This window comes from Mytilus edulis, chromosome 10 (genome assembly GCF_963676685.1).
Source record: "Mytilus edulis chromosome 10, xbMytEdul2.2, whole genome shotgun sequence".
NCBI classification, from domain to species: domain Eukaryota; kingdom Metazoa; phylum Mollusca; class Bivalvia; order Mytilida; family Mytilidae; genus Mytilus; species Mytilus edulis.
In genome coordinates, this window is record NC_092353.1 from 7,010,752 (window position 1) to 7,023,471 (window position 12,720).

Here is a 12,720-nt window from a genome sequence, read left to right on the forward strand (position 1 = left end):
TTTTCCTACTGTGAAGGTCTGACATCACCTGTAACCTTGTAAACTGCTAAGCTTTGTACCCTACTAAATCTGGTCTCATTGTATGATACCTAAAGTGAAAAAAACCTTGAAAAGTTATCAGTAGGCTTCTTAAATATCTGAAGAAAAAAAACACATTATTTTGACTTATGTTTTTCATTAATTGTTGATAGTTTAAAATGATATCTGAAAAGAAATAGTATTTTAATTATATTTTCCCAAAACTTGTGGCAGGGATATTTTGCCTTTATATATAAAGCAATTATTGTATGGATTTTGTATTCTTTTATTGTAGATCTATTTCCAACACTGTAAACAAGAAGAGAACAATGATGAGAGAACTGATGAAATCAACGAACAGCTGACGAGACTTCAAATAATATCTGTAGAACTAAACCAAGTAGCTCATAACTTCAACACATTACCTATACCAAAACCAGGTAACTATAGAACTGTTCTATTCTAAAACTATGTAGAATAGCTCATCAGTACACACCTTACCAAATCAAATCTGATTCACTTATTGGTTATAAATGGATAAAAAGTCAAACTTTATCAATAAGGTTGATATAGAAGATGACAGGAATAAGTCAATCAATTCTTCTACAGTTGTTTACGAAATTTTACTTTGATCTTACTGACTGATGATTTCCTTTCTCAGCACAGAAGTTTGATATGAAAAAAGTATCGCTTGAAACTAAGGACACATGTGCCCGTTGTCAATAAAATTAACAACTTAGTTATAGGTAAATTAATGATAAACAGATTATCATTGGTTATCTCAACTTGCTTTTCTCACTAACGCTGTACTTGCTCAGGCGATAAATCAATCTTGTTGAGATAATCAACGATAATCTATAAGGACAATTATATAATAAATATTTCTGTAATCAGTAAAAATGGTAATGTGGATACATCTTATAACTAGTCCTAAAAACAAACAAAAATGTTTACAACCACTGATCTATAAATAAACCATTGTCAACAGTTTATATTGTATTATAGGCTTGTCATGTTTAGGGTAGTATACTATGGATAACAGTTGGTATAGGGGACTTATAATTAAAGTTATTTGTAAACTCTGTTTATAGGTTTGCCATGTTTAGGGCAGTATACTATGGATAACAGTTGGTATAGGGGACTTATAATTGAAGTTGATCCTGAGATCCTACAAGCCAGAGTTTTATATGTTGATTATGGAAACTCAGAGATACTCACATTTGACAGGTAAGCACATGTACAGATAGAAAAACAGAGGGGAAGTTATACCCAACCAAAAAAAAGCAATTTTCCAAAAACCAACCCAAAACAAACCTTGAAATTTGAAATAAGAGAAAAATAACAAAAAGCATGGGTTGATTTTCTCCATCTGGTTCTCTCTATAAAAAAGGCACTTTTATCAGAATATAACTGATTTTGTCTTTGCCCAGTTTAATCTAATTAATAAAAAGTCTGTTTGATGACTTTTTCACATCTGCACAGGCTGACCTTTTAGGTGACAAAACGGTGAATACAACCTATAAAATTAAGAAAAGAAGCTCAAAGTTATGATTATTACTTATTTATGCTATAACCAGCAAAATTTAAGATAATGTCTTTCTTTGTTTTCAATAAAAGGTATACCATTGTCACTGAGACTATGTGCAGTCATAAATATTGCATCTTCCACAAAAGAATGTATAAATTTTAGCTCACCTTGCCTAAAAGTGCCAAATGAGCTTTTCTCATCACTTGGCATCCCACTTTGGGGTCATCCAGTAACTTTTACAAAAATCTTCTCCTCTGAAACCACTGGGCCATATGAAAGCAAACTTGACCTAACTTATCCTTAGGGTATCTAGTTTGAAAAATATATCTGATGGCCTGGCCCATCAACCAAGATCATGAAGATGGCCATCATGGCTTTAAATAGAAAATGGGTGTAAAACACAGTTTTTGGCTTATAGCTCTGAAACTAAAGCATTTAGAGCAAATCTGACATGGGGTCAAAATGTTGTACAAAATGTATCTGCACTGAAATTTTTAGACGCATCAGACAACCTGTTGTTGGGTTGCTCCCACTAGTAATTGGTAATTTAACGGAAAATTTGCAGTTTTTGGTTATCTTGAATATTTTAATATATGGAGATAAACTGTTAACAGCAAAATTGTTCAGCAAAGTAATAACTACAATTAATATTGTGTGAACAAAATGGTCAGTTGACCCAATTAAGAGTTATTGCCCTTTAAAGTCAACTTTTCACACGTTTTTATAATTTTTTGTAAGTTAAAAAAAAAAATCTTCTCCTGAAACTTCTGGGCTTAATGAAACCAAAATTGACTTAAATCATCCTTAGGGTATTTAAATAAAAAAATGTATCCAATGACCCCTCCCATCAACCAAGATGACCTCCATTGCTAAAAATAGAACATGCAGTTTTGGGGGCTAAAATCTAAAGCATTTAACTTAAGCAAATCTGACCAGGGATGGAAATGTTCATCAGGTCAAGACCTTTCTGCTCTAAAATATGATGGATTGCTGCCTCAGAAATGGTAATTTTATTGAAATTTTTGAATACTTGAATTGAAACCCAAAAGATATATGTAAAAGAAAGAAAAAGCAGAAAATATTTTATACAGAAACTCAAAATTATACTTTAAAGTCTTTTTGACAAATTTTAATGTCAAAATCCAATACAATGTGACAGCTGGGAACAGTATATCTAACAATATATATGTTCCTGGTCACAGTATAACTGTCTTTATCAGTGATGAATGATGATAATGCATGTGAGATGATTTTAAAGTATAAACATATTACTGCAATTTTGAAGGGGTATTTTTTTTTCTCAATTTTGAAGGGTCAATATTAAAGTAGCTGGAAGTTTCTTACTTTATTTTCACAAATAGTGCAACTATATTATATAATACCTGAATGTAAGTAGAGGGCCACTCTAACCCTCCTGTTTGTGAACTTGGAAACGGTCGAGATCCCCACCCCTTAACAATATATATTCATGTATGGGACAATATAACTATTCAGATGAAATATAGAGGGAGTCCCTTGGGTCACCCCACCCCATCCTGTTTGAGAATTTGAAAACCGTTGAGATAGCCACCTCTTAACCATATATATTCATGTTTGTGACAATATGAAAAATCAAATGAAATATAGGGAGAGTCTCTGGGGGTCATCCCACCCCTCCTGTTTTAGAATTTAAAAACGGTTGAGATCCCCACCCCCTAAACAATAAATTTTCATGTATGGGACAATATAACAAATCATATGAAATATAGAGAAGTCCCTTGGGTCACCCCACCCCCTCCTGTTTGAGAATTTGAAAACTGTTGAGATCCCCACCCTTAAACCATATATATTCATGTATAGGACAAAATAACAAATCATTTAAATTTACTATGGACAGGCCAGTCAGAACTCACCTGATCCTTGTAGTAGTGAACATTTGTCTGATTCATGTCTCATAATTTTTATACGCCCGTCAAAATTTTGATGGGACGTATTATGGTATACAAATGTCCAGTGTCCGTCTGTCTGTCTGTCCGGGGTAAACATGTCGCACCGTAACTTGAGAACGAGTTATCTAAATTTCATGAAAATTAATATAGTTGTTTTTTTGATGGTCAAATGATCTGTATAATTTTTGGTGAAAATAAGACTTAAACTTTTTGAGTTACGGCACTTTGTAACTAAAACAGGGTGTGTTTTTTTTTCACATGTCGCACCGTATCTCAAAAACGATTCTTGATTATTGCTTAAAACTGTACACACTTCTTAGTTATATTAATCTCAATATCTGTATACTTTTTGGTGATGATTCAAAATTTCATTTTTGAGTTATTGAGTATTTTGTAAAAAAGGGGGAGGTTTTTTTTTTACATGTCACGCTGTATCTCAAAAAACGATTTATGATTATTGCTTAAAACTTTACACACTTCTTTGTTATATTAATCTAAAGATCTGTATACTTTTTGGTGATGATTCAAAATTTCATTTTTGAGTTATTGAGTATTTTGTAAAAAAGGGGGAGGGGTTTTTACATGTCGTGCCGTATCTCAAAAACGATTTATGATTATTGCTTAAAACTTTACACACTTCTTTGTTATATTAATCTAAAGATCTGTATACTTTTTGGTGATGATTCAAAATTTTTTTTTTGAGTTATTGAGTATTTTGTAAAAAAAGGGGAGGTTTTTTTTTAAAAAGATGCACCGTTTCTCAAAAACAATTTATGATTATTGCTTGAAACTGTACACACTTCTTTGTTATATTAATCTAAAGATCTGTATACTTTTTGGTTTGATTCAAAATTTTATTTTAGTGATATTTGTAAAAAAAAAAAAACAGGGCGGAGGTTTCACATGTCCTGTCGTGTCTCAAAAACAATAAATGGTTATTGCTAAAACCTTTCTCAGAAACTATCTATGATTATTGCATAAAACTTCCACACAAGACGTCAGGCGTATCATGTGCTCATGGCACAGCTGTTTATTGTACTATAGAACACAAACTCAGTTTTCTTTCCAGGGAAACCAATCCATTAATACTATAACATGTTTGTACTAAGTCAACTTGTACTACTAGTAGTCAACTAAAACCAACATTAACTACCAAGTAGAACAACTGCAATCAGTGCGAACTGATACCACTTTAGACTCACCATAAAAAAATATACATTGATATATGCCTTGCTTTTCAAACCTTGATAACATATAAATTATTTGCCTTAATAATTAATTCATTAGATAGACATAAAGGTACTATATATATATGAATGTTTTATGTTGAAGCACCACAGTTTTCATAAAAACGTTTGCCTTGGTTTTTGGTAAACTGCCTTCAGCGCTTACAGCGCTTTGACTACAGTTGATTAACTATTCAGATTACGTTTATTTCATTTTACATGTGCAGTTGAATTAGTTTTGAAAGAAATACTATCCAGCTATACATGTACATCTGTCAATGAAAACAATGGCAATGGTATCCCTCAATCTGCTCTTTGATTAGTAAAACTGTAAAAGAATGTGAGACACAGTAATATAAACCAGAATTAAAATATTTATCAAACTTTTATATCTCAAATGATTGAGAAATTAAATAGTTTTTCTCATTATTGGTCATTTTTATTTAAAGAGATTTTTTAGTGTAAGTAAAAAATGTGTCTGTATTTAGAATTGTTAAGCAATGCATGAAGTAAATGCGATGAAACAGTCAAAACATGTTTGTTCATGCTATGAATTAAGTGTGATTTCAACAATTTTTTTTGTTAAAAAAGAGCACCAACTTTTAAGATGTCTAAATTCAAAATCATGACCCAAATTGTGTTAAAAAAAATCCTGATCATTGGTACACTGGCATGTCCATCTGGAATCTTGTCTTGCAATGTTTATGCATGTCAAAATCTAATCAGTATAGATCATAGCAAGATGAGATTCCAGATGTACATGTAAAAAAAAAATTGGAAGATTTTAACATGAACAAAAGGAAAAGATTTTGTGTTCATAAAAGCTATTTATGAATTTCATAATCAAATACCAGATATGTTTAAGTGGATTTCCCTTTTGCACTGTAAATAGATTCATGATCACTTTCTTTTAAAAGGGCAAGTTCTTTAATGTCAAATGTGTCTGTAATAATTGCTGTGAAGCAGTAGCTCTTAGGTCCATATGATATTATTTTTTGACAGTTTGCAGACCATACACTGCTACTGTAATCTTTAAATGTTGTATTTGAGATATCAGTAATATTCAAAGTTTTAGTATGAGTCAACACATAATTTTTTAACATCCTGTAATGTTCATTTTGTACAGTTTTGCTTTGTCAGAACCTGTTTTCTCTTCATAACATCCTAAATAGAGTACGCTGTCACTGAATATTCCTTCGGTTGTTAAAGCTGGAGAGCAAGGGAATGATAAACCTTCACTGTGGGTATTGTAGATGGTCAATATATAACCAGTGTTGTCCAGTATATGCAATGTACTATTATAACGATCAGCAACTATAACATTGTCTGACGGAGTGGTTTGTACTGACCTTGGACTGAGCCCACTTGCCTCCGTGTCAAATCTAGAACTTCCTATAAACATGACCACTTTGAGTGTTGGGTATCCCTCCACCATAAAAATGTTTCCAAAATTGGTGCTAGTAAGAGAAATGATATTTCCATTAAATAAGGGTTGTCCATTTTTATCCAGTTCATGTCTTTTGAGGTGAAGACCATTCTTATCCAAAATATCAATGGCTCTGTATCCCCCTACTATCACTCGACCATTTTTCATCACATGAACACTTCTCAGTTTTGAAGATATTACACAGTATAAGGAATCTGTTACTTGACTTGATCCAGCTTTGATCTGCTTAAGTCTTGGTTCCATTGTAGCCAATAAGAGGTCACCATTAGAAGAAACAGCTATATCATATACCCACATGTTAAAACTAGATATAATCTTAAGTTTATTGTCTACAAGCTTGACTTTCTGCAATGCTGTAGATTTGGTAAATGGATGAAAACTTTCCTCTCTCCAACCTTGACCAATCCATAATGAATCATCTGGAGATACTGCTATATGTTTTATATAGCTCAGTTCTGTCTGATATTCCTTTACAATTGTTAATTCAACATTAGTAACTAAGTGATGTCCTTTAATTTTGTGCCCTCTAGTTAGAATACGTTCTTGCCTACCAGGTCGGACTATATTTTGTGCATTATCTGCTGGACATTGTGCCTGCTGTAAATGTTCAGCTGGATATTGTGCCTGCAAGAAAGGCGTCTGTCTATTCTGTCTGGTCTGCAACCATGGTAAAGAAGGTATTGATCCCATGAACAGATAATTTCATCCAACTTGCTTTAACATTTAGATAATATCTGAGATGTTCTTCATTTTCTCAGCTGGTGACAGGACATGGCTGGAAAATAAATTATTTGATGTAGTTAACAGGAAGGTATACACTGTCAAAGTAAAAGGACACATTTGAATTCAAATCAGATAATCATATCTTTTATCAATTTTCTTATTTAAAACCTTTAAAAAGAACTGGTACACATACTGTTAACTTCTAGGTTAGTTATATTTCAATAGAATAGCCTAACATATATTTAAATGTTATAATGCCATGAATACCAAACACACTTATTGTTTATCCAGACAATATCCTGGCTTCTGGGAAAGGTTTTATTTCAGGTTTGCTATATAGATATTCTTGCTGATAAAGTCATTATCAAAAACTAAAATGCCATTATTAAATAAAACTGAGAATGGAAATGGGGAATGTGCCAAAGAGACAACAACCCGACCATAGAAAAAAAAACCAGCAGAAGGTCACCAACAGGTCTTCAATGTAGCGAGAAATTCCCGCACCCGGAGGCGTCCTTCAACTGGCCCCTAAACAAATATATACTAGTTCAGTGATAATGAATGCCATACTAATTTCCAAATTGTACACAAGAAACTAAAATTAAAATAATACAAGACTAACAAAGGCCAGAGGCTCCTGACTTGGGACAGGCGCAAGAATGCTTTCTATATAACAGATAGTTACTCTTACTTTATTTGAATGGCAGAAGTAGTAGTCCTAGAGTTATTTAAGTCATGTCCTTCCATTAGACACATGTTTACTACACATTTCGTTTTAGATTTTTGTCCAACTGCTAAAAACAGTATTTATCAAAACAGTTAAGTGCCTTCATTTGAAAATAAATCTGAGTTAACTTATTTGATGGGGATGTACAGGTATTCATTGTTTTATGTATCTTAAAGAATGACAATTATATTTAAATGTCACAAATTTAATTTGTAAAGAGATTGTTTTACACAGTTTTGTTAAGACGTACAGTACCTTTAAATAGAATATTATATGTACATTGATATTTTATGTGATATCATTACAATTTGTTTCTTTATAATCAGATCAAGTTTTATATAGTACCAATAAATATGAAATACATTATAGAGTATCAACAATATTCTTAACATTTATTTATGTTTTAAAAAAAGATTGTCACTCCAGTTTAATATTATGGAAAGAGCTGAGACTGATTGACACAATGATTCAAATTATATATGTATTAAATCGACAAGAGATGGTGTTGAACATGATTTCTGAGTAGCATATTTAAAGTTCATATTACAAGAAACCAAGATTTGGCTGTATCAGAATTTTTATTGCAAAGGTAATGAAACTGTTCCCCAGATGCAGTACCTGTTTGTTAAAATATTTAAACATTTGAGATATCAATAAAAACAAATGTTCAAATGTCTCAAATCTTGTGTAATAAGATATTTTGAGGGCTTTTCATGTTTGCTTTTTATGACGATACCACTGATCTAATCAGAATGGAATTTGTTTGCAGTATTTTGATAAGATGATTTTTAAAGCAATTGCTCAGTATGTTTTCTGGAATGGAATACACTTATTGGATCAGTTGAAAAACAACAGTGGGTTTATGAAGTTTCAATATATGTTCTTGTAGATGTATTTATGTTTTCAAGAGGACAACTGTTTGACCTATCAAACTAAACAGAAGGCAGAGTGAGAGAGTGCATTTTATACCTGCAATTTCCTTCTTGAGACATTTCATCAAAATATTGAAACATATGAATTGATATTTAAAATTGTTGTTTCTCGTGATTCAGCATAGTGGTGTATTTGATCAGCCAATCTAAATCGTTGTTCAATATTATAGGCCTGTATTGCAAACATGCTAAATTTTGAATTTGTTTGGAACATCAGAATTGTACAAATCACAATCATGGACTCATCATGGCATATGATTTTTCATCTGTTAGTAGACAAGCACGGCTGATTTACAAACTTCAAAGACTCCATGAATAATTTTGTGTTACCGTTATTTACTATTACAATGCCCAACCAGACATTTTTAAACAACAAACAGAAGTTTGAATGACTTGTTTTGTACTGCATAAGAATGATGAGTGTTTTTATAAATATTTAATTTACAATCGTATGCAAAAAAATCAAAAAGCGTATTTTGTTTATTTTAAAAATTGTTTCTTTACTTTTTATGCGATTATGTCATTTGTTATGAAAGAGGTTAAGCTTTAGTCTGTTCCAATATCTTAGATAACGTTTTCTTGAGGTTAAAATATCCACTGATATAATTCAATGACTCCCCCAGGAGACGGGTGAACAAGCTTTCATCCTTGGAAACGTACTTCTATATTAACATGATTGTAAAAACGATGCTAGATGAGGTTTTTTATATAAAGTTAAACATTATTACTTCTCACCAGATAAGACTCCCCAACAGGTTAAACTTTTTTTACATGTGGCTATAAAATAAGTCATTAATAACACATTAACTAGGCAGCAATTGCTTTTACAGCCTTTAAGGCTTTGATTTTACAATGCCAAGTTGTTCATAACCATATAGGATGTGTTGCAAGTAAAGTTGCAATATTTGTCTTCATGGTTAAGATTTAATCTTTGCATTATAAACACATTGGACATTGCAACATTTTTTTAGCTCACCTGACCCGAAGGGATATATCAAATCAAGATGGCCACCACAGCTAAAAATAGAACATAGGGGTAAAATGCAGTTTTTGGCTTATAACTCAAAAACCAAAGCATTTAGAGCAAATCTGACACGCGGTAAAATTGTTCATCAGGTCAAGATCTATCTGCCCTGATATTTTCAGTTGAATCGGACAAATCGTTGTTTGGTTGCTGCCCCTGAATTGGTAATTTTAAGGAAATTTTGCTGTTTTTGGTTAAACTGTAAACAGCATTAATGTTCAGCAAAGTAAGATTTACAAATAAGTCAACATGACCGAAATGGTCAATTGACCCCCTAAGGAGTTATTGTCCTTTATAGTAAATTTTTAACAATTTTCATAAAATTTGTAAATTTTTATTAACATTTTCCACTGAAACTACTGGGCCAAGTTCATTATAGATAGAGATGATTGTAAGCAGCAAGACTGTTTAGTAAAGTAAGATGTACAAACACATCACCATCACCAAAACACAATTTTGTCATGAATCCATCTGCTTCCTTTATTTAATATTCACATAGACCAAGATGAGCGACAGCTTTTTGCTCTCAATATCTCTATTTACTCAAAGTGATTATGGCCATTGACTTTAAATGGGTTAGATACATCTATTTGAGTCATGAACTACTGAATATTCAGAAATTATTGTGTGCATTTATTATTGCAATTTTTCAGGAATGGACTAAAATGCAAGTTTATTTATTGCAATTTTAAAAATAACTGCACACAAGTCTATGTTTCAGTTATCAGAATGCAAGTTCTTATTATTGCAATATTCACCCAGTTGCATTATTCACATTAATAAAAACCTCACAATATTTTCTGAATTTACAGTATCTATAAACAGAAAATAGGCTTTATAGGATGTGACCTTTCTTGACATATTATAGATACCAGTGATCAGATATTGGACAAGAATGACTTAAAATTTAAGTGAATGAATACACAAAAATAGTTACTCTCATTCTAGACTAAGAGCATTACCTATCCAATTTCTTGATCTGCCAGCCCAAGGTGTCAGAATGAAACTGAATGAGGTCAGGTTACCAACAGGTCAGAAATACTGGACTGAAGATGTTCTCAAAGCCATGGTGGCTGAAGTAGAAAACAGACCTTTTATGGCATGTTTGAAGGTGAATATATTATAACATGTTTAATGTTATATGTCCTAAAATGACATTCTCCTGCAAGTTAATTTTGACCTCCCATAACATTTCATTTTATTCAGGCAATTATATCTGTATGCATAGGAATATCATATCATGTGCTCCTGGCACTACTATACTTTGTTTTTGTCATTATGAAAGGTGTAATGTTATGCCAGATGTATTAATTTCATTGATAACTTTTTTTTATCTTTAAGAGACCGGTCTCATTGATCTTTGCCACCCTTTCAAAAATATTATATTTTCAAGCAGGATCTTTACAGACATGTCATCCAAGCGTTTATTCTTACCAGGTTTTAGATTGTTGCATAACATGCTTTTTAGTAGTTAAAAATCTATTATTGTCTTAAACTATATATAGTTAGTGATCCATGGCTTGGTCATCAGTTGTTGAAAGATTTTAAAATTTTATACAGATTATTAAGGATAAGCTTAAGTGAAACGTATACCTTGATGTAAGAATAAATGATAAAAATTTATTTTTCCAGACACATAACCCAGTGACTGGTGATTTATTGAAGATATCTGACACTCCTGGAGAACCACTAGAGTTGGCATACCAGTCATTGATAAACCAGGGGTTGTTACAGGCACCAGATGAGAACCAGTTGTAAGTCACACTACATACTGTAGCCACTGTCATGGTGTATTGATTTATGACAGAGTTTTCGGAAAGTCCAAATACAGTTTGATAGAAGTATGGTGGGCAGGCGATCTTCAAGCACCTGCCTAGAGTTTTCTTGCAAGTACTAATGAACTGTTTAACCAATGCTTTTCAAATTATACCATGTTGATACTAATAACAAAATGGAGGTCAAATTCAAAATTGACCATTTTCACCTATTCTGTTCAGGAATTGTGGTCCTTTATATATGGGAAAATGGCATTTTATGTTGTTTCCATTTAATAACCTATGAATCCTTCTATAAATTCTATTCAAATTATAATATGCTGTCACTGATGATAAAGTGGAGGTCTAGTTGAAGATTGCTGATTTCGAAATCATGTATTTGGTTTTGATGTTATATTTGTTATTCTTATGGGATTTTGTCTAATGCTAAGTCTGTTTCTGTGGTGTTACATTTCAATGTTGTGTCGTTGTTCTCCTCTTATATTTAATGCTTTCCCTCAGTTTTAGTTTCTTGCCCCCGATTTTTTTCCATTGATTTACGAGTTTTGAACAGCGGTATACTACTGTTGCCTTTATTTGACTTTTACCTTTCAGAAGTTATGGTCATTAATCTATTGGAAAATTGCAATCTATACTGTTTCTATGTAATTACTTGTGAACAACTTGACCAATGTTTTTTTATAAAAAAAAAATGGAGACCAAGTTTGATATTGATGATTTTAAATTTGTTGTTCAAGAAATATGAAAGATTGAAAAATTGCATTTTATGTCATTTTTGTCTCATTTTGACGGAGTCAAAAAGCGAGACATAGGTATGCTGTTTCCGGTGGTAACAGTGATGGCATCAACAATGTATTAGTAGTTTATGGTGAACAGCAAGTGTTAGGTATGCAGTTGTATAAGCATTGGCACATCTCATTTCCATGGAGATTATTTGGGCCTGCCCCCTCAGTCATGGTCTATTGACTTCGAAACTTTTGCTTGTTTTTTTTTTACATGTATTAGTTTGTGATTAGGTTAGTTTATGGGGAACCACAAGTGGTAGGTCAATGATATTTGGTATACAGTTGTATAAGTATTGGCATATCTTGTTTCCATGGAGATAATTTGGCTCCGCCACCTTAGTCATGGTCTATTGACTTTGAAAATTTTTCTTAGTTATCATGTATTAGTTTGTGATTAGGTCAGTTCAAGGGAAACCATTAGTGGTAGGCCAATGTTGATTGGTGTTCAGTTGTATAAGCTTTGGCACATCTTATTTCCATTGAGAATATTTGGCCTCACCCCTCAGTCACAGTCTAATGACTTTGAAACTTTGTCTACATATACATGTATTAGTTTGTGATTAGATCAATTTAAGATGAACTAATAATGTTAAGTCAATGGTATTTG

General features: G+C 32.2%; 1 protein-coding gene across 4 annotated transcripts in view; it reads left to right on the top strand.

Moving 5' to 3' along the window:
• LOC139493259 (RING finger protein 17-like) overlaps positions 1 to 12,720 on the top strand; it is a 63,584-nt gene that overhangs the window by 49,631 nt on the left and 1,233 nt on the right. For all 4 annotated transcript variants that reach the window (XM_071281487.1, XM_071281488.1, XM_071281489.1 and 1 more), the window contains 4 exons: positions 314 to 458; positions 1,110 to 1,245; positions 10,502 to 10,664; positions 11,186 to 11,307. In XM_071281487.1, coding sequence (XP_071137588.1) covers positions 314 to 458; positions 1,110 to 1,245; positions 10,502 to 10,664; positions 11,186 to 11,307 — 566 coding nt within the window. The remainder of the gene's footprint in view (positions 1 to 313; positions 459 to 1,109; positions 1,246 to 10,501; positions 10,665 to 11,185; positions 11,308 to 12,720) is intronic.